Below are 23,642 nucleotides of genomic sequence, written 5' to 3'. Positions count from 1 at the left end.
AAAAAGAAGAGCATTTCTCTGGAACATTTTTTTTACCAGAACTAGAAACCAAACTCTGGTGTGTCACTGATATTTTTCTTAAAAAATAATTCTTTCTTCATAGCAGAAAGAAATTAAAAGGTAAATTATCTTCCTGTAGTATTGTTACATATGACTGCTAAGGATCTCCCTTGACCCCTTAAGAAAAATCCCCACGTGATTTTTTCCCTTCAAGTGGTGCATATATCCTTTCCTTAAGTTTCGGTATTCAGGACACAGTCCACGGCTTTTGGTTACTGAGCTTACGTCAGAAATGATCCAGCTTCACTCTGTGAACAACATCTAGCTGTGCTCGTGAGGAGTCCTATTACCACAGGCCAAACCAAGGGGAAGTGGGAAGAGGAGAAAGCAATTCATGTGGGGTTTGGTGGCCACCAGCCATTTCATTTTCATTTAGCAAATGTAGGATTTTAGCATGGAACCTTGAAAAATGAAGTGGCTGAGCCAGAAAAATGTCGGTTTGACTCAAATTTAGCATTAGGTAGTCAAAGAGTCTTTGTTACTATCAAATTATATATACATATATATATAATTTATATATGTAATATAAATGTATTTATATATAGTACATATGCTACTTGACCCTACTAAATATAACTATATATATATACACACACTACAATTATCAGTCTGTTTTATTATCAAATTATATATAAGAATAAAAAATATTTTGCTGTTGTTGTTTAGTCACTGTATCATGTCTGATGCTTTGTGACCCCCATTGACTGTATTCCACCAGGTTCCTCTGTCCATGGGATTTCTCAGGGAGGAATATTAGAATGGGTTGCCATTTCCTTCTCCAGGGACTCTTCCAGACCCAGGAATCGAACCCAGGTCTCCTGCACTGAGAGGCAGTTCCTCTACCCCTGAGCTGCCAGGGAAGCCCATGTAAAATGAATAATATAAAATTATTTCTATATATATAGTACATATACTACTCTTGATCCTACTAAATTTAAATACATATGTAAATATATATACACACACTACAACTGTTAGTCCATTTTATTATTAAATTATATGTAAGAATAAAAAAGTATATATAAAATAATATATGCTATTTGATCCCACAAAACTATTTTTCAGTAATAACAAATATTTTCCTTTTTCTTTTCCTGGGAGAAAATACACCTAGGATAGATCACTGTCATTGCTTTGTCGAGTTTTGTTGTCTTTCTAAGAACAGATTTGAGGCATCAAATGCCACTGTGTAAAATGGAGCGAGTATGGTATAAAATTAAGAACGATGGCTAATCATCATATCACATCCTAGCAAACACATAAGTTTGTCCACACACCTACCCCAGTGAAACAGAACACAAACTAGGATGGCTCCGCCAGGAATTCAGCGCGTGAAGGTACCAGGGAATGCAGCTTTGTGGATGGCGACAGCATGATGTCTGTGGCTTGAGGGCCCTGCTGCCTGCAGATTCGGGCATAATTTGCTCTGATCTCCACCAGTTGCTTTAACTCTGTTAAAAAAATTATTTTGAGAGACAAGTCAATGTATTTACAGCAAATAATTAAAAGTTCAGGATGACGAAAAACTCGAAGATCCTTCAGAAACCCTCAACTCCCACGCCAGACTCTCTCATTACACACTTGACTTGCTTATCACATCAGATATGTGTTAACATTCTTTGGATTTCTACAGAATGGCAGTTGCTAGAGAGGGCTTCCTTCCAAGCTTTTTATAAAGCCTGAATTGGAAGCTAACCTAGAAGTGGTCTAAAAATTGAACCCACTGAAAAGATGGTAAACACAGCATTGAGAACCATGTTCAGAGTTGAAGACAAATGGCATAAAGCACTCTTTTAATTTTGTTAGGGGTTTGTGTGAAAGGCACCATTCTAACAGTGTCTGATTTGTTTTGCCAAAACAAATCCATTTTTCAAAGACCAAATGTGATTCTTTGGTTACTTTCACATGCTGAATGTTTTTACATTATAGTACATAAAATAAGTTCTTACTAGGCGTTTAGTTTTGAAAATCCCAAGCTGCCTTATTTTCTACTACATACTTAAGTCAGTAGGTCACAGAAGAATTATGAACAGCATGATTCATTAAATGTCCCTTCACAAGAGTATATATATACATGTATATATATACTAGTAGCATTTCTCTCTTTTTTAAAGCATTCTGAGTGTTTAGACGTCTACCAAATGATTATTTCTCATTTAATTATTTCAGGAAAAACAATAAAATGGCAGTTCATATAATAAAATAACTTTCTAATAGCAACTAAGTTAGACTCTCTGCTATCAGTTAGATTTTCTAGAACATATATCACCCGCTGAAAAGATCTTAGACAACTGGGGGAAACTACTAACACTTTCACCATTAAAGGAATATGAGGACCCATTTTAAGAGGAGAAGAAACAGCTCTTTCACATCATAGTAATTGATGTGGTTAAAGAATTGAAGATGCAAAAATGAATGTCTATTTAGCCTTGTCAAAGGTCTACAGAGCTAACACGGAAGAAAATGGTAGGAAGAGTAATGTTTGCATTTTCAGTTTTCTCTTTTCCTTTTTCAGTTTTTATGTGTAACAAGCTTGGTTCTGGGAAGGTAGCCTACATTTCTCTCTGTGTTTTGGATACCTCTCTGGCTAGGTTGGAAAAGGCAATGGCAACTCACTCCAGTACTCTTGCCTGGCAAATCCCATGGATGGAGGAGTCTGGTGGGCTGCAGTCCATGGGGTCACTAGGAGTCGGACACAACTGAGCGACTTCACTTTCACTTTTCACTTTCAAGCATTGGAGAAGGAAATGTCAACCCACTCCAGTGTTCTTGCCTGGAGAATCCCAGGGATGGGAGAGCCTGGTGGGCTGCCATCTCTGGGGTCACACAGAGTTGGACATGACTGAAGCAACTTAGCAGCAGCAGCAGCAGCTGGATAGGTTTCCTGTTATTTATCTGAAAGGCCCAGTGAATACAGTGGGGCCAGGAGGGTGAGGTCCAGTTAATAGAAGGCCATCCCAAGAGTACAAAAGATTAAGCATAAATAACAAAAGGACTAGGAAGGTAGCTTCTACAACACCACTTACTAGTCAATTACTTCAAGTGTGTTCATATACTTAACTAGATCCAAAACTCTTTCAGGGAAGGAAACCTGGCTTACATTTCTTTTACTAGCTATGGAATACAGAAAGCTGTCAATTAGTACTTCCTGTTAAGAACAACATCACTGGTTCATTCTAAGTAATTCTTCTAAATAATTACATAGTGAGGGTCACCAAGAACTGGGGTGAGGTGTAATGGTGAATGATGGGGACAAATACAAAGAATATAAAGATTAATGCCCTTCTTTGATGTAGGATGGTGCTGGGGGAATCTGTGTGGTATCCTCAGAATAGTGTTAGGTATTTACATAAATCCTTGTCTTCCTGCATTTTAGTTTTCATTCCCATATTTTTGCCCTTTCTAGGCTAAGTGTAAAGATAGGATTGCAACTGTTTTAAATTTTTTTGGTTTATATATCTTATATATGACATAGGTCCATCTAGTCAAGGCTATGGTTTTTCCAGTGGTCATGTATGGATGTGAGAGTTGGACTGTGAAGAAAGCTGAGCACTGAAGAATTGATGCTTTTGAACTGTGGTGTTGGAGAAGACTCTTGAGAGTCCCTTGGACTGCAAGGAGGTCCAACCAGTCCATCCTAAAGAAGATCAGCCCTAGGTGTTCTTTGGAAGGAGTGATGCTAAAGCTGAAACTCCAGTACTTTGGCCACCTCATGTGAAGAGTTGACTCACTGGAAAAGACCCTGATGCTGGGAGGGGTTGGGGGCAGGAGGAGAAGGGGATGACAGAGGATGAGATGGCTGGATGGCATCACCGACTCGATGGACATGAGTTTGAGTGAACTCCAGGAGTTGGTGATGGACAGGGAGGCCTGGCGTGCTGCGATTCATGGGGTCTCAGAGTCAGACATGACTGAGCGACTGAAGTGAACTGAACTGAACTGAATAATAATTTTATGGTGGCTTTTAAAAGCGATAACCTAACATTAGTTATTTTTAAAATCCCAGGTAATTCATTTCTAATGTTTTTTTCCCACATCACGTGGCATGTGAGACCCTAGTTCCCTGGACCGAGGATTGAGCCTGTGCCCCCTGCAGTGGAAGTACAGAGTCTTAACCACCGGACTGCTATGATGTCCCCTGAATCTTCTGATTTCTTTTAAAATGTTATCAGTTTTTCAGGATATCCTGAACATTCTGTCTTTGTTAATGTAGACCTACCCCAGAAAGGGGTTTTAAATTCCTCAGGATAAGTAGGATGAAAGACAAGAATTGGTTTAATACCAAATGTTATATTCTCTTCCATTTCTAACATTTATCAAAAAAATTATTGAAAGATAGGCAAGATAATAAACAAGCATATATTTACTTATTAGTAAACAAAATAAATCTGTAAAGTGTATATTTGTGTTTTAAAGAAACATTAAGTTTTAAATAACTTGCAAAGTAGGAAATCAAGGATGCCTCACTTTCCTTGGGTCCATGCTAAAAAATGAATACCTTCAAAGGAGGCCTTTTAAAATTTCTACAACTAAAGCCCCTTGGATAAAACTCAAGACTAACAGAACTTTCATTGAATGCTTTAGATCAAACAGTGGTAACAGTGAGCTTCCAGCAAATAAATACATGGAATTTAACTTTGGTAATATGGCATACAAAAGTGTGGAGTAGGATAGTCATTAAAAATCATCATGATGGGATATAAAATTTAGTAAAAAAAAAAAAAAAAAGCTCTTTGAAGAAACAAGTGAATGCTTTAATTCTTCAAAAACATGATGGAAAAGAAATCATCACTCATACCTCGCTGCGTTCTAAAGCTACGCCCTGTAGACACACAGATGACCATGTCTCGCTCTACGTCATCCCACGAGTGAATTGGCTCTCCATCGGGGGTGTACAGTGCTCTGGCCGGGTGGGCCAGCTTGAGACGAGAGGAGCAGTCATTCAGGAGCTGAAACACAAAGAGACACATGCTGGGTGGGTGTGTGATGTCACAACATGTTTAAGTATTAAAGAATCAACTCCTTGAAGAGAACTATATCATGATATAAGTATTCATTTTATTTATAATTGCTAGAAAGAGGTATACTGAGTAGCAAAGGGAACTCTTCCCTATACTTTGTAATGATCTATACGGGAAAATAATCTTAAAAGAAGAAAGAGTGGATATATGTATATATCCTGATTCACTTTTCTGTATACCTGAAACTAATACCACATTGTAAATCAGCTATACTCTGATAAAAATTTTAAAAGAAAAGACAGAGGTATAGAAGGAGATGAGAAGGGTTTACAAATGTTCCCTAATGCAGTTAGACAGTGAGGAACTTCAGTGCTTGTCAGTGGATTCGTCCTTCTTGTTCTCTTCAGTTCAGTTCAGTTGCTCAGTCATGTCTAACTCTTTGCAAGCCCATGAACCACAGCACACCAGGCCTCCCTGTCCATCACCAACTCCCAGAGTTTACTCAAACTCATGTCCATTGAGTCAGAGATGCCATCCAACCATCTCACCTTCTGTCATCCCCTTCTCCTCCCACCTTCAATCTTTCCCCGCATCGGGGTCTTTTCAAATGAGTCAGTTCTTTGCATCAGGTGACCAAAGTATTGGAGTTTCAGCTTCAACATCAGTCCTTTCAATGAACACTCAGGACTGATCTCCTTTAGGATGGGCTGGTTGGATCTCCTTGCACTTCAAGGGGCTCTCAAGAGTCTTCTCCAACACCACAGTTCAAAAGCATTAATTCTTCAGCACTCAGCTTTCTTCATAGTCCAACTCTCACATCCATACATGACCACTGGAAAAACCATAGCCTTGACTAGACGGACCTTTGTTGACAAAGTAATGCCTCTGCTTTTTAATGTCCTGTCTAGGTTGGCCATAACTTTCCTTCCAAGGAATAAGCATCTTTTAATTTTGTGGCTGCAGTCACCATCTGCAGTGATTTTGGAGCCCCCCAAAATAAAGTCTGCCACTGTTTCCATTGTTTCCCCATCTATTTGTGATGAAGTAATGGGACTGGATGCCATGATCTTAGTTTTCTGAACGTTGAGCTTTAAGCCAACTTTTTCACTCTTCTCTTTTACTTTCATCAAGAGGCTTTTTAGTTCTTATTAGCTTTCTGCCATAAGGGTGGTGTCGTCTGCATATCTAAGATTATTGATATTTCTCCCAGCAATCTTGATTCCAGCTTTTGCTTCATCCAGCCCAGCATTTCTCATGATATACTCTGCATATAAGTTAAATTGTTCTCTATTTTTCCATATAGAAGAGACTCCTTTCTGTTTAAAAAATGGCTCAGTGTGAAAGATCTTGACTTGAAGAATCTAGATTTGTGAGAATAGCTCAATTATTTTTTTCCAATAAGCAATGCGTTAGAAGGACAAAAGCACTGACCTGGTTCTGGCCTCTGTCTGACCTCAAACAAGTCAGGCAATGCGCATACAAAACAGTCTCTTCAACTATAAAATCAAATTTTGGTCTAATACGTCTTGGATTCTATGATTCTATTATCATCAAAGGTTTTTTTTTTAATTGGTAAATTAAAAAGCTATCTGTTAGAGCCTGATTCAATTTCTCTCAATTTTCCCTGAAACAGTAAAAAAACACATGCACAGATGCAAAGTGTCAACAGTTTTAAAAAAGATCACTCAACCTGTTGCCAGACCCTGAAGAGTGGTTCCATTAGTGTGCAGAAGACTTTAAGACAGAACATATAAGCGAGCAGGAGGAAAGTAAGACATTTCCACACACCTGCCTGACTTCTACCTATCATCCAGGCCAGACAGCAGCTCTCCCAAAATGAAAGGGCCAGGTTCACATAGCTCCAGTCACCTAATACTTCTTTTTATACATCAAATTAGGGGCCACAGCTCACAGCAATTGAGTTGTAGAACTGGGCAACTTATGGTATCTTGCGTCTGGAAAATGGTTCAGAAATGTGAAGAAAGACAAGAGAGTGATGAGATAATGCAATTCAGAGACTGAATTTTTCACCCAGTATTTTGAGCAAGGGATGGATGCACTGAATTGAGCAGTAACAGAAATTATCCCAGAATACATTCCTGTTGTAGAGGGAGTAATCAGACAGGAGCAGTGGGAGGAAAGACTTAAATGCAGTCCCACACCCCTTGCTGAATAATAGCCAGTCAGCAGCAATTTGATTCTGATTCAGGATATACAGGAGGATCCTACAGCTCCCAAGTCAAAATTTAGGGGAACAAAAGAAAACTAATGTCTCCTTTCAATAGAGCTCTCCTTGTACAAGGAGATATAAATAGAAAAATGAACCTCAGCAATAAGAGGATTGTGAAAATATTCTACAACATAAACAGTAGCTGTACGCAAGGCGAAGAGGTTTTTTAAGATTTAGAGCACAAATACATTTTAGAGTATCTGTATTGTGCTCCCCCAAATTTTAATAAAATATGACTTCCACAGAGACACACACAGAGAAGTGAGATGACAACAGCTTAAAGGAAAGGAGCGTTGCTGAGATGTAGACAGAGATAATGATGGTGATGGTGACGATGGTCATCATAATAATAGCAGTTTAGATTTACTGGCACATTTCTATGGGCTAGAAACTTATTTAAAAGTTTCCAAGGATAACATAATTTTATTTTGTGGGAATAATTATTATCCTCTTTTTCTTGGTGAAAAAAATGGAGAACAGAGAGGCTAAATATCATAACCAAGGTCACACAGCTGGTAAGAGAAGAAACAGAGTTTTAAATCGATATGAATACAGAGCTAAATGAGAGGCAACAAAATAAAAGATTCAGTAGTAGAATCAAACTCTGCCTTACAAACAGAAAAAAAGCAGACTGAATAGTATAGAAAACCAAATTGTATTAGAGAGGACTAAGTTGAGAAAATCTCCTAGGATACAGAGAAAGAATAAGACAAAATTTATAAGAGAAAAGTTAAACAATGTCACATCAGGACATCAGATATTAAACCTATACAATATAGGTATTAGTGGAGAAGAACTCAGAATATATAAACTTAAGGAATTATAAAAAAAAAAAACAGACGAAAATCCTCTTTTTTCAAACATGTCTTCATATCAAATAGGTTAACCCAAGATACGGCAAAGTTAATGAAAAAATGACTAACATTTAACTTTAACTGGGTTAAAAGTATGAATTTCAGACAAGGGGGGAAAATTCAGTTATGTTTAGACCTGTTTTCTGTAATACTGACTACTAAAGAAAATGAGCCTTTTAGGGGAAAAGGTTTCAGTGTAAGAATTCAGTTTCCAGCTAAATTAATACTTTGGTTACAGGAAACAAAAGATATTCTTATATGTAGAAAAATTCAGAAAACATATAGCTCAGATACATTTCAGATTACTTAAAAAATGAATGAAATTCCTTCACCATGGAAAAGTCATAGTATAAAGTGACTAATATTAAGCAGTAAGATCACTAGAACATGATACAACTGTTATAAAAAATGGTTAGAAAATAAATCAATTAAAAATTTTAAAATAAGTTTTTATAGGGAAAGTAAAAATGTAAAACATCACTAAAAAGGGACATGGGAAAGGAAAAAATAAAAAACAAAAAATTCCAACTTTCTAGCTATCTATGGAGGGGAAATGATCCTGTTTCTTCTTTTTTTTCCATTGTTAAGAATATTTAAGACCTTCTAGAACTAACACCCCAAAAAGATGTCCTTTTCATTATAGGGGACTGAAATGCAAAAGTAGGAAGTCAAGAGATTCATGGAGTAACAGGCAAATTTGGCCTTGGAGTACAAAACAAAGCAGTTGAAAGGCTAATAGAATTTTGCCAAGAGAATGCACTGGTCATAACAAACACCCTCTTCCAACAACACAAGAGAGCACTCTACACATGGACATCACCAGATGGTCAGTACCAAAATCAACTGATTATATTCTTTGCAGCCAAAGATGGAGAAGCTCTACATAGTCAGCAAAAACAAGACTGGGAGCTGATTGTGGCTCAGATCATGAACTCCTTATTGCCAAAATCAGACTTAAATTGAAGAAAGTAGGGAAAACCATCAGACCATTCAGGTATGACCTAAATCAAATCACTTGTGATTATACAGTGGAAGTGACAAATAGATTCAAGGGATTAGATCTGATAGAGTGCCTGAAGAACTATGGACAGAGGTTCATGACATTGTACAAGGGGCAGTGTTCAAGACCATCCCCAAGAAAAAGAAATAAAAAAGGCAAAATGGTTGTCTGAGAAGGCCTTAAAAATAGCTGAGAAAAGAAGAGAAGCTAAAGGCAAAGGAGAAAAGGAAAGATACACCCATTTGAATGCAGAGTTCCAAAGACTAGCAAGGAGAGATAAGAAAGACTTCCTCAGTGATCAACGCAAAGAAATAAGAGGAAAATAATAGAATGGGAAAGACTAGAGATCTCTTTAAGAAAATTAGAGATATCAAGGGACATTTCATGCAAGGATGGGCACAATTAAGGACAGAAATGGTATGGACCTAACAAAAGCAGAAGATATTAAGAAGAGGTGGCAAGAATACACACAGAAGAACGATACAAAAAAGATCTTCAAGACCCAGATAACCACAATGGTGTGATCACTCACCTAGAGCCAGATATCCTGGAATGTGAAGTCAAGTGGGCCTTAGGTAGCATCAGTACGAACAAAGCTAGTGGAGGTGATGGAATTCCAGTTGAGCTATTTCAAATGCTAAAAGATGATGCTGTGAAAGTGCTGCATTCAATATGCCAGTAAACTTGGAAAACTCAGCAGTGGCCACAGGACTGGAAAAGGTCAGTTTTCATTCCAATCCCAATGAAAGGCAATGTCAAAGAATGTTCAAATTACCACACAATTGCTCTTATCTCACACGTTAGCAAAGAAATGCTCAAAATTCTCCAAGTCAGGCTTCAGCAGTACGTGAACCATGAACTTCCAGATGTTCAAGCTGGATTCAGAAAAGGCAGAGGAACCAGAGATCAAATTGACAACATCTGCTGGATCATGGAAAAAGCAAGAGAGTTCCAGAAAAACTTCTACTTCTGTTTTATTGACTATGCCAAAATCTTTGACTGTGTGGATCACAACACACTGCGGAAAATTCTACAAGAGATGGGGATACCAGACCACCTGACCTACCTCCTGAGAAATCTGTATGCAAGTCAAGAAACAGTTAGAACTGGACATGAAACAACAGACTGGTTCCAAAATCACGAAAGGAATATGCCAAGGCTGTATATTGTCACCCTGCTATTTAACTTATATGCAGAGTACATCATGAGAAATGCTAGGCTGGATGAAGCACATGCTGGAATCAAGATTTCTGGGAGAAATATCAATAACCTCAGATATGCAGAGGACACCATCCTTATGGCAGAAAGTGAAGAACCAAAGAGCCTCTTGATGAAAGTGAAAGAGGAGAGTGAAAAAGTTGGCTTCAAACTCAACATTCAGAAAACTAAGATCATGGCATCTGGTCCCATCACTTCATCACAAATAGATGGGGAAATAACGGAAACAGTGAGAGACTTTATTTTCTTGCACTCCAGAATCACTGATGATGGTGACTGTAGCCATGAAATTAAAAGATGCTTGCTCCTTGGAGGAAAAGTGGACATCACATTAAAAAGCAGAGACATTACTTTACCAACAAAGGCCCATCTAGTCAAAGCTATGGTTTTTCCAGTAGTCATGTATGGATGTGACAGATGGACTATAAAGAAAGCTGAGCACCAAATAATTGATGCTTTTGAACATCATTTGAAGAAGACTCTTGAGAGTCCCTTGGACTGCAAGGAGATCCAATCCGTCCATCCTAAAGGAAATCAGTCCTGAATATTCATTTTAAGAACTGATGCTGAAGCTGAAACTCCAATACTTTGGCCATCTAATGCGAAGAACTGACTCCTTGGAGAAGACCCTGATTCTGAACGACTCAAGGTGGGAGAAGAAGGGGGTGACAGAAGATGAGATGGCTTCATGGCATCACCGGCTCAATGGACATAAGTTTGAATAAACTCCAGGAGTTGGTGATGGACAGGGAAGCCTGGCGTACAGCAGTCCATGGGGCCACAAAGAGTCAGACAAGACTGAGCGACTGAACTGAACCGAAGGATATTTATTTTTACTACTATATTTGTTGTTGTTCAGTCATTCAGTCATATCCAATTCTTTGCAACTACTTGGACTGAAGCATACCATGCTTCCTTGTCCTTCATTATCTCCCAGAGTCTGTTCAAACTGATGTCCATTGAGTCAATGATGCCATCCAACCCCCTCATCCTCTGTCACCTGTTCCTCCTCCCGCCCTCAATCTTTCCCAGTATCAGGAACTCTCAACAGTCTTCACCAGCACCAGAGTTCTAAAGCAGTAATTCTTCGGGACTCAGCCTCCTTTATGGTCCAACTCTCACGTCCATACATGATGACTGGAAAAACCATAGCTTTGACTCTATGGACCTTCGTCAGCAAAATGATGTCTCTGCTTTTTAAATACACTGTCCAGGTTTGTCATAGCTTTTCTTCCAAGGAGCAAGCATCTTTTAATTAATCAATACAATAAAACAAAATCAAAATAAAAGAAATGGTTCTTCTGAAACAATAGGTAAAATCATCACCATATGAACTTAATATGATATCATTGTTAGAAAATTTATGTAAATGGATGAGAAATTAATAAGAAGAATGCTTAATAAAGTTGTCAAGCACAAAATAAATTCTAAAGCATTGATTGTTTTTTGTTGCTATTCACCAAAGATATGTATTTAAGAAATACAGTTCATTCCAACATCAACACTACTCAGAGTGACAATTAATTTAAAATATTAGGCCATTATAAAAATTTTAAAATTTTATTGAAGGATAAAAATATTTATATATATATAAAACAATGTCACACAATTCAATCTGGCTGTGAGGATTGAATATTCTAAAAGGTGTCAATTCTTATGAAAGTAATTAATAGCCTAACATAGCTATAGTCAAAACTTTTGTAGGATGATTTTAGGGTGCTGAAGTGCAATTACAAAATTCAACTATAAAAATCAACAGGGCGTCCCTGGTGGCTCAGTGGTAAAGAATCTGCCTGACAGTGCAGGAGAAATGGATAAGTCCCTACTCCAGGAAGGTTTCTCATTCTATGGAGCAACTAAAACCGTGTATTGAGCCTGTGCACTGGAGCCCAGGAAACTGTAAGGACTGAGCCCACAGGCTGGAACCACTGAGGCCCACGTGCACCAGAGCCCGTGCTCTGCAGCAAAAGCCGCCTCAGTGAGAAGGCTAGGCACCTTAACTAGAGAGCAGCCCCTACTTGCCACAACCTGAGACAAGCCTGGGCAGCAATAGCCAAAGACTCAGACCAGCCAAAGCACGTGAATAAATAAAGACATTTTAAAAAAGACCAGCAGACAAGGATGATTAAGTAGAAACCGAAAAGCACAACAATAGGAAACTCCTATCAGATTTTAAAATAGATTAAAGCTATAATAATTCTAAAAGTATCAGCTTAAAAGAAGACGCTAATTAGAATTCAGTATTTATAACCATAAAGTTTGTATTCCAACTCAGTGGGAAGAACAAAATGATTATTCGGGAAGTAGGGCTGAGATAGTAATTTTAAGCCCAAAATAAAGTAGAGAAAATAGCTTCACTCAAATTTTACACCAGAAAAAAGTTTTACACAGTTTAAAAAATAAGAGGGAAACAGACGATTATAAAAATCTTAAGAAAAAATCATATGAATCTTTTTTTTTGGTCTGTTTGTTGTTTTTATTTTTTATTATTATTTTTAATATAAATTTATTTATTTTAATTGGAGGCTAATTACTTTACAATATTGTAGTGGTTTTGCCATACATTGACATGAATCTGCCATGGGTGTACACGTGTCCCAATCCTGAATCCCCCTCCTACCTCTCCCCATCCCCTCCCTCTGGGTCATCCCAGTGAACCAGCCCCGAGCACCCTGTCTCATGCATTAAACCTGGACTTGTGATTTGTTTCACATATGATAATTACATGTTTCAATGCCATTCTCCCAAGTCATCCCACCCTCGCCCTCTCTCATAGTATCCAAAAGACTGTTCTATACATCTGGGTCTCTTATGACACAAAACAGTGAAAGTCGCTCAGTTGTGTCCGACTCTTTGCAACACCATGAACTGTAGTCTACCAGGCTCCTCTATCCATGGAATTCTCCAGGCAAGATACTGGAATGGGTAGCCATTCCCTTCTACAGGGAATTTTCCTGACCCAGGGATCAAACCCAGGTTCCTACACTGCAGGAGATTCTTTTCCATCTGAGCCACCAGGGAAGTCTTATATGATATAAGGATAGTAAAATACTATTGGAACTTGAAAAATTAAGAATAAACTGTAAAAATACATTAATTTCTGCACATTAAAAAATCTCTCAGACACCATGGCAAACTGGAAACTTGTCATAATAAATCTGACAAAGTTATGCATAGCTTATTGCCATAGAAAAAGAAAATTTATATTAGTGTGAAAAATATTTACAGACTACTAATAAATGGTAAAAACCAAGCAAAACAAATAAAAATCACTGTTACAAGTAATGAAGACATATAAATTGAAACACGGATATAACATTCTCTCCTGTCAACTTGCAAATACATATTTCTAAATGACTGCAATTAGCATTGTTGATTACTCATGTAAACAGCATGTTAGTAGGAACTCTCATTCAAACTTGTGGGAGCATCAGGTGCTGAAATATTCCTAGAAAACAATCTGAGGATAGCTGTCAAAATTCTCCAACACATCTACATGATTCGACCTAGAAATTCTTCTAAGAATTTATTTGGCAGAGATAATCAGAAATTTTAAAAAGATTTATGTGTAGATAATGTTATTTGGATTATGTTTTATGATAGCAAAATTAGAAACAATCTAAATGGCAAACAATAGAAAACTGGATGAGTAAGTAATAATCCAACCATTTGACAGAACATGATGATGCCATTGCAAATAATGTTTTGTTAAAGAATATTAAATTATGCAGGCAAAAAGTTACAAGAGCTTGTTTGATGAATAATAACACATATTAATGTAATCTAACATGATGACAATGGCAAACAAATGTATAAATATATAGAAACCATGTGAATAGATCTATTAAAATTGTAATAATTGTGGTTATTTGTGGGAGTCAGAATTTTCATTTCCTTCTTGGTGCTTTTTCTGTTTCTAATTTCAATGCAAAAATGACTGTATGCTGTTCTACAATTAGAAAATAGAATAATCTATTATTCAAATAATCCAAAACTTCATATTAATTACAACAGATTCATGTGGTTTCATACAGTTTTGCAGTTTTCCTAAATTTTCCATAGTAATAGTCGCTATCTTCTGCGTAGGCTGCCAAAACGAATACCACCATTTCCGGAGGCTGCTAAGTCAAGACCAAGCTGTGGTTTAATATGGTTTCTGGTGAGAGCTCTTCCTGGCTTAGAGACAGCTGCCTTCTTGTATTGTTCTCATATGATGGGAAAAAAGAGAGAAATTTCTCTTTTCATTCTTATAAACCACACATTATTTCAGGTTAGGGCTCCACCCTTAAGGTCACATAACATTAATTACCTCTTCAAAGCCCTGTCTCCAAATACAATCACATTGGAGGTTAGGATTTTAGCATAAGAACTGAAAGTGGGGGAAAGGGGGACCACAATTCAGTCCTAGCAGCTATTATTATGTGTTTTTTTCCGCTCCAAGGCAACCAAAGGGTACGATAACTGAGTTTCTACCTTGACTGGGAGAAGTGGGGAGCTGTCCTAGAAATATGTAGATAGGTCTCTGGAAGAAATTCCTGCAGCTTGAAAAAACCCTGATGTTGCTGCTAAGTCACTTCACTTTTGTCCAACTCTTTGCAACAGATTGTAGCCCATGAGGGTCCTCTGACAATGGAATTCTTCAGGCAAGAATACTGGAGTAGGCTGCCATTTCCTTTTCCAAGGGATTTTCCCAACCCAGGGATCAAACCCAGGTCTCCTGTATTGCAGGCAGATTTTTCACTGCCTGTGCCACTCCGGAAGGCCCTGAAAAAAATCCTACATAAGGATAACTCTTCTATTTTCCCCTACTTTACCACTAAAATGTCACTGCTGCTGCCGCTGCTAAGTCGCTTCAGTCGTGTCTGACTCTGTGCGACCCCATGGACGGCAGCCCACCAGGCTCCGCTGTCCCTGGGATTCTCCAGGCAAGAACACTGGAGTGGGTTGCCATTTCCTTCTCCAATGCATGAAAGTGAAAACTGAAAGTGAAGTCGCTCAGTCGTGTCTGACTCTTAGAGACCCCATGGACTGCAGCCCACCAGGCTCCTCTGTCCATGGGATTTTCCAGGCAAGAGTACTGGAGTGAGGTACCATTGCCTTCTCTAGTCTATAGAAATTGTGTTTCCTGTTTATAATTAGGTGGGTGCCCTCATGCTAAATTGCTAAATTCATGCTAAATTGCCTGTCATGTCCTACTGTTTGCAACCCTATGGACTGTAGCCTATCAGGCTCCTCTGTTCATGGGATTCTCCAGGCAAGAATACTGGAGTGGGTTGCCACACCCTCCTACAGAGGATCTTCCTGACCCAGGGATCGAACCTGCATCTCACGTCTTCTGAACTGGCAGGCATGTTCTTTACCACTAGCGCCACCTAGGAAGCCCATTATAATCAAGTGAATGAATGTTATTTAATAGAAACGTATACTAAATACAAATAGGAGTTAAATCTATAGCCGTTTCACTTGGTTTTCACAAAGATCTATTTTACACCAGACTCAGTTAATGAGTTTACAAAAATCTTTAAAAAAAATAAATTTGAGAGGAAAAAAAGACATTTCAGTACAATTAGGTTCTAAAATGTCCAGTTAACTTTTGACCTTTAATGATGTTCTTAATTCTCAGCTTTTCAAATATATGTAAATTTACTCAAGTTCCTCCTTTAAAGTGGGTAATATAAATTACATGTTTAAATTCGACAATAACAAAAGCTCATAATAAACGAGCAATGCTCTTTACACAATTCTTCACCTATTTTGTGAGTTCTCATAGACCCGGTACTCTCAGGGTGGTACACATGGGCACCACAGAACTATTTCATACTCCCTGAGGACATGAGGCACTGCCCTCTACAAATTAAAAACAAATGTTTCTCATTCATGCAGCTTCCACTCATGCATTCAGAACTCTGCTTGGCTGTGAGAGAGCACATTGGTTTTGAAATTCTGTGGAATCGGAAAGATATTGCAGGGATGGGAGAAGACAGATGCTACAGGGCCATAGAAGGAAGGGCTTGGACAGGCATAAATCAGAGAAATATGATGGCCCTGAAGAAAGAGCCACTAACCCTGTGGGGCAGGGGACACACTGATGACAAATGACCCTGCAGCAGCTGGAGATGAGAGATGCTCCAGCCACGTTCAAAGACTGGGTAGGAAGCATGTGGTTAAATCATCCAGAATAGCCACAGCAGTGAAAGAAGTTGAGGGGAAAACCTGCATTAATGGGATTCAAACACCATCTGGGGGTTTCATTGTAGAAAGTAGAGGGAAGCACTCTGAAAAGCATTCTGTTCCTCATTCTTCGGGTGAAAGTACCAGCCACTGAAACTCTGAGCTTCTCTGGAATTGGCATTGTTAGCCAGATTCACCCAGTAAAATCTGAACCCTACTCTTCCTGTAGTTTCACACCCACAGTCCATTTTCCTGGAGTATTCTTTACAGGCTGATGGCCTGAAAAGATACTTTTCTAATTGATCACGAAGAATCTCAAACAGATCCCTAAAAACAAAAACAGAATGGAAAAGGAAAGAAAAGAGATTAGAAAGAACATTTTTTAACAAAATGAAAGAGGAAATAATATGCAGAAAGCTTTCTAGACATTGCCTAAGTATCCTTCTATATACCAAGGCCACATTAATCTCCTCCAAACATTGCCTTTACTATGCCATTGCCTGATTCAGAGACAACTAGTGGCTCATGTCTGGGGTAGTGTAATGGACTTAGTCTGGGGTAGTGTAATGTCTTAGTCTGGGGTAGTGTAATGGACTGAATTGTGTCCTCCCCCAAACTCATAGGTTAAGAGACATTAGAGTGCGCTCTCTCTCTCTCCACGTAAGCACAGAGGAAAGGTTGTGTGAGCACACAGTGGTGAGAAGTCAGCAATCTGCCACCCAGAAAGAGAGTCCATATCAGAAACCAACCCTGATGGCACCTTGATCTTGGAATTTCCAGCTTCCAGAGTGTGAGAAATACATTTCTGTTGTCTGGGCCACTCAGTCTGTGGTTTTTTGTTATAGCAGCCCACGGAGAATATACAGAGAGTATATGGTGTCCACCATACACGCTTTTAAACAATTTCTCCAGTTGTCTGTATCTCTCCCTATTTCTTAGTTCAAGTACCATCTATTAATACGTATTTGGTTTATGAATCTAACACCCATACCTCTGTGTGTGCTGCTCCTCATCCTTACTCTGCCTAAATGTTGACTCTTCCCCATTGATCAAATTTCATCAGAGGTCCTGATCAAGTCCACTGTGGAGCTTTCTCCTTCACCCCAGGTGGGCACGATGTTCCCTCCTCTGAACTACTGTTGAACTTCCTGCATGGACTACTGATCTGACCTTCATCACATGCTGTTAGCACTTCTCTAAAAGGAGTGGCAGCTCCCTTAGCAAATGCATTCTTCTTACAATCTGGGTTCAGCATAACAGAATATGGTACACATAGAAAAACACATAATAAAGAAAGACCGTCTCTATTAGATCACCAGTAATAAGACCATCCAATAAACACTTCCAAAAATAAAATCCATTCAGTCTTTTTCTTTAATGTGTGTGCATACATGTTTATAGAATTCAACTCTATATGCTCTATGTTATGCTTCTTTCATTTAGTATATCTTCAACATCTTTATTGTCATTATTCTTTCTAAAGTTGATTTTATTTATAATATCCCATTCTACATACTATAATTCATTGAACCAACTCCCTATTTGTGAGATTATTTCTAATCTTTCTATGCTGTAAATAACCTATGATAAATACTATTATCAAATAACCTTTGCATAAATTCAAGAAAATATCCTTGGGATAGGATTCTATAATAGAAGTGCATTTTCATATGATTTGTATAGCCACATGGTCCTGCAAAAAGTTGCACTCCTATTAACATGAGAGTGCCCATTTCTTTACAAACCTAAGTAAAGCTTGATGTATTTTCAAATGTTTTGCCAATTGTAAATATGAATGCAATGAGAACAAGGCTCATGTGCTATTTTATGTCTCCTATTGCTACCACTACTATTGAGGTTAACCTGTCAATTATACTACACTATAAACTTTTCAAACTCTTTTCACACACATAAATTAGAGTAATACTTTTCAGCATCTAGCACAGTGCCCTTTATGTACAAAGCTCATAAAATAATTGTATGATCATGGAATAATATGTATGGAGTGCCTTTTACATGCTACATGAGAGTCACATAAATCCAAAAGTCATTCCTTCACTAGGTGTATGTAATTTTTTAAAAAGTTACTGTAAGTTTTTGCTCTCCTGAGTTTTAAAATCTATCTTTAATCCTATTGTCTCTGCTCTACTCTTTATTTACTAATCATTTCATATTCCCTCACTAACATATGAGTTCTTGTTGCAATGGTTAGGTACAATTTAATAAACCGTGATTTTCTGAGAAATGCTTCAGCTTTTTTACAGAAATGGTTCTAGGACATTCTCTCCTAAAAGAGCTCTCATTCATTTTTTAAAAATCACTTTCTTTTTCTTCATGTGTATAAAGTCCCTTTGCTTATATTCCTAGTTTTGAATGCATTGTCTGCATTTTTCTCTTTCTCAAGCACAGCAAATCTGTTGTCAACTTCTGAGATGTAATTGCTTTCACAGTTGTTATTCAAAGTCCTTGTCAAAGTAGAGTGGTCTCCCTCACACTTTGAAATCACCAACCGTGAGGGGCACAGCCCTTCTGCAGTGCCCCTGATACTCTAGGTGCCCCCAGCAGCCTCCATGAACTCCTCCAGGCTCATCTGTTGCACTGTCTTGCCTTTTCCTCCATCCTCCACCAATATCTCATCCTTATGTGACTTCCTCTTGTCCCAGAAAAAGTTATAAAAACATTTCACAAAATAATAATAAGAACATTTTTACAATGTAAGATATCACTACAACAAATAAGAATTTTTGAAATTCTACCAAAATCCATTTCCTAGGTACCTAAAGTTTTTATTTAAAGATGAAGACAAATATCAAATTTCAGAATTGTATCCTGATATTGCAAACAATAAATGAACTGTTACTCATCTTTTCCTTAGTCAGTCTTTTAATTTTGGAAAGCGGAAAGTCTGCCATAATTCTCAGACTCTGGGCATCAAGAATATGACAGGTTTCCTCTAGTGAATACTGTGGTTTTCCCCACAGAGAACATATCTAGAGGATAATCATGCTTTTGTGAACCAGTCTTAAAATGGAAGAGGAAAACTATTTTAAATTATTTTCAAGTTTAGACTTTACTCTTTGACTGCTGTGGGTTTAAACGTTATTGTTCTCTGCCAGCCAAGAATCATATTCTGGTGCACACATTAAGTCACGCAGAGTTGTACTCCAGATTTTCACACACATAAATTCATTCAATCATCATCTCAACCCTGTGAGGAAAGTATTACTCTCCCATTTTACAGATGAGAAAATGAGGTTTAGAGAGGTAAAATAATTTGCCTGATCTAACAATCTAGAAATGTCACAGTTGGAATTTGAACCTAGCCTTATGAAACATTCTCCTTTCACACTAAATTTACCTCTGAAATAGTTTTGCCCCAGGCATAAGTGCCATCTTCAAGTCTGCCTCCATTTAGGTAAATCCATACTCGTTTTGCATTGGGCTGTTTATACAGGTTGCTCTGCTTGAATGCTATACATTTAGGTGCAATGAGAGAATTTCTCTTGGATTGCAGTTCTTGGACTTCAGAAAGGTGTGCCTGTTAAGAAAAGTAGAGTGCCATGGTTAGAGAACTGTCTGTTTTGTGTGTGTGTGTGTGTGTGTGTGTGTGTGTGTATGAAGGATATGATGAAAGACAGGAATATCCTATCATTGTACATCATGTTGAAAAAAATTTAGGAAATACATTACCATCTCCTATCACTGATTCTTCTGTAATTCCCCTTGCTTCAGTGAATCACTATAGGCAATAATAGCCATTAGAGTAGTACAATAAGGCACTTACTTTGGCAAAGTACTTAACTTTCATTTATAATTTGGAGAAATGAATAGAGATGTGTTTTTGGATTTGTGCATGGTGTTTCTCCTACTGAGTGATTTCTCTGCATCTAACAAATGAGTTTTTTTATTAGAATCACAACATCATTTCCTTTAACCAAGAAACGCTTAAGGGAATGTACATGACTGTTGTTTAAATCTTTACTCTCTCTTTTAAAATACAGCAACCACCCTTATACTCTGCCAGATCCCTGCCAGGCAGCTTTTCATCCTACTTCAAGCATGTCCTAGTTCAATGCTTTGCATTCATTCCCTGGTCAGTGATTTATCCTTCTTAGCTTGGCAAGAAGTCATATTTCTAGCAATGTCAATTTCTTTTTTTTTCTAGTGACCTTGACTTGGGCACACGCCTAAGATTTAGATTGAACACATTTCACGATTTGAGAAACCCCATTAAATAAGAACACATCATTTTGATGAAAAACTTCACAAAGCAAAAAGTTTTTCCCAGTCTCTATCCCCAGCCCTCTCTCAACAGCTGACCTTTCTTGTCTTGACTTTTTTATTTCTGGCAATCCTGACTGATTAATCAATTGGACTCAAACTGCTTTTTTAAATTCCTCACTTCTGAATGTCTCCATTGCAATTAGTATTTTGCTCCTTCCTCTTTTTACAGATTGAGACATACCCTTAGGAGTGATGAGCAATGAAGCCATAAGGCTCAACTTGACTACACTTATTATAATTACCTTTGTACATATCCACTGGGCCTTTTTCTCGTCTTTGCTAAGGTCATAATTTCTGGTCTCCATTCAAACAAAACAGACTTTCCTAGGAGCTGGCTGTCTCTTAGATAGCTACTTTCCAAATGCCAACTCAATGCTTGGCATATGCTTATGTGGTCATAACTGACCAGATGCTAAGAATAAATTAATGGCATAATGTAAAAAAAATTTAATACTGTAGTTTTAAAAGCTTATAAAAGAGGCTGAGCCTTTAATGTCTGGAGTCCTAAACAGCATACCTCTGTATGTCTTATGAGGTCCAGGAGTTTAATTTCCTCTTGAGTCTGCTCAGTCCAGCCTCCTTCCACTACCACCAGCTGCACAGGGCTTTTGTTGGGAACCATGGTGGCTGGCTGACATGCTGCTACCCGCCGCCCTGGGGAAAGAAGTCACTAGAAATGTTGTTTCTGATGATAGGCGTTCAGATTTCAAATAAATTGGTTTGGCTTTCTATGCATAAATCATTCCACTTGGGAGCAGAGGCTAAAATACTAAATATATCATAAAAGCGAAGATGCCTAAGGTAATAAGATCTAACAATGGCTCTTCATATGGGAGCTGGAGGCTTTAAATAGCCAGGATATGCATACTCACTGTACAGATAGAAAAGAAAGATAACATGCTGACTTCCACACTGGCCCCAGCCTCTCATCCACGATATGGTTCAGTGGTAATTTAGTCAAATAGAATCCATGACCTATATAGCCCATCATCTCTTCCAGTCATGGAACATATGTTTTGTTCTCTTCACTAATAATAAGCCTTTCCCCCACAATTAGCTTAGCAGCCTGGGGATTAAGTATTTCTAAAATAATATTAACCCAAGAGACAGGAGGCCTTTTTTTTCCTATCTAATAATACCCTGCGAGCACGATTAGTTTCTGACACCTCTGCTGTGTCCTTTGCGCTCTTAAGAAGCTGTAATAAGAGAAAATATTTATTAGAGTACTGTATTCTAAAGAATCACAGGCATAAGTTAATAAGTGTGGTGATTTGTATTTATATATTCTTTCAGCTAGATGACTTTAAATCATTATAAAAGAGGTTTAAAGGTCACACTTATTAAATTGTTTCCTTTTTCTGGGTTGAAGATATACTCAGCACTGAGTCTCAGACTCAGAGAAGTTGATCTCCCAACTTCTTAAGGTACAAATAATGTTTTCTCTGGTATATCCCTTCTAGAAATTGATGTTGAACACCAGCTATGAGTCAGGCATTGTGCTAGATGGTGCCAATCCAAACATTTAGGAGACCAAGCCCTTACCTCAAAGGCTTACACTCTGGAAAGGAAGCCAAATGTCAAGGAAATGATTACACCAATAATTGATTGTAAGTGTGTTGCACCCCTGAAGTAAAGGGTGTGTAAAAAATCATGTAACAGGCCTTTCTGACCTAGTCTGCTGTGTCAGAGAAGGCTTCTTTGAGAAAGTAACACTTAGATGGATAAAATAATAGAAATACTGAAATGAAGTCGAGTCCTAATTTTGTTGCCAGGGGACTCTTAAAATGCAGGTTTTCATACCCTGACTATGAACACAGCCCTCTGGAAATAACTCAGTATTTGTAGAGGATAAAGCATTGGTGCTTTTATAGCTCAAGTTTGTGAAAATAGATCCAGCAATAAAAATAGGTGGCAGCAATGACTTTTCAGGGAAATCAGAACTCTATGTACCTTATTATCATTCATATGTAATTTATGGATGTGAAGAAAACATAATTGAATCAACAGCCAATGAATAACAGTGACAATGCCATTAGCCAGCATGCTTTGGAGGAGAACATAGTGGCACCAGAAAAATACATAACACACATTTATGTTAAATATAGTTTTTAGCTGACTCTATTCATAATGTGCTGGTAGCATTAATTTAGGACAGATAAATTCTTATGGATAATATCTCAATAAATATTTTATTTGTAATGCATTTTGAACACTAAAATTTTGCTTAACTAAAGGCAGTTCTCTGATAGCTTATCATTTACACTGTTGAGAGCCAGGATTTGAACAAGAAACAGCAAAAAACATTATGCATTATTTGGTATTTGCCAACTTGTTTCTAATGATCTTAAGAAAATGAAAGGACTTGCCAGTATCTTTAGCCAGCATGTTTTGGAGATGTACAATGCTTTAAAAGGACATAATGTCATCACAAAAGGTGTGGGTTTGGGGAAAGGTTTTCACAGCCAACTATTATTTATGTAGGTAGGAATAATAAATAGAAACCCCAAAAATGCACTGAACAAATTGTTTTTTATTTTTGTTATATTTTCCATATTTTCTGTTTTATTTACATGAGATTGGGGGGGGGGAGAATCATGTGTGTGTGCTGTGTGCTAAGTCACTTCAGTCATGTCTGACTCTTTGTGACCCCATGGACCGTAGTCCACCAGACTCCTTTGTCCATGGGATTCTCCAGGCAAGAATGCTGGAGTTGGGGAAGTCAAATCTAACTATTAGAGCACATGAGTACTTTGCTGTTCTTTCTGACTCTAAGTCTCACCTGAATAGCTCTCTTCGGGCCTCTTCTTTATTGGGAGGGCCCATTGTGGTTCAGCACCATACATGCCTAGAAGGATTAGCCCACC

At 37.9% G+C, this 23,642-nt stretch overlaps 1 protein-coding gene across 1 annotated transcript in view; it reads right to left on the bottom strand.

The window, feature by feature from the left end:
- DCDC5 (doublecortin domain containing 5) overlaps window positions 1,354–23,642 on the bottom strand; it is a 79,198-nt gene continuing 56,909 nt past the window's right edge. Inside the window, exons 15-18 of the mRNA XM_005690107.3 lie at window positions 21,296–21,432; window positions 19,853–20,032; window positions 4,859–5,009; window positions 1,354–1,511 (exon numbers count right to left, since the gene is read on the bottom strand). Coding sequence (XP_005690164.1) covers window positions 1,363–1,511; window positions 4,859–5,009; window positions 19,853–20,032; window positions 21,296–21,432 — 617 coding nt within the window. The 3' untranslated portion in view covers window positions 1,354–1,362. The remainder of the gene's footprint in view (window positions 1,512–4,858; window positions 5,010–19,852; window positions 20,033–21,295; window positions 21,433–23,642) is intronic.

The sequence above is a fragment of the Capra hircus genome, chromosome 15, assembly GCF_001704415.2.
Source record: "Capra hircus breed San Clemente chromosome 15, ASM170441v1, whole genome shotgun sequence".
In the NCBI taxonomy this organism is placed as follows: Eukaryota; Metazoa; Chordata; class Mammalia; order Artiodactyla; family Bovidae; genus Capra; species Capra hircus.
Note: the sequence above shows the minus strand (reverse complement) of the source record. Positions and strands in the feature narration are given on the sequence as shown.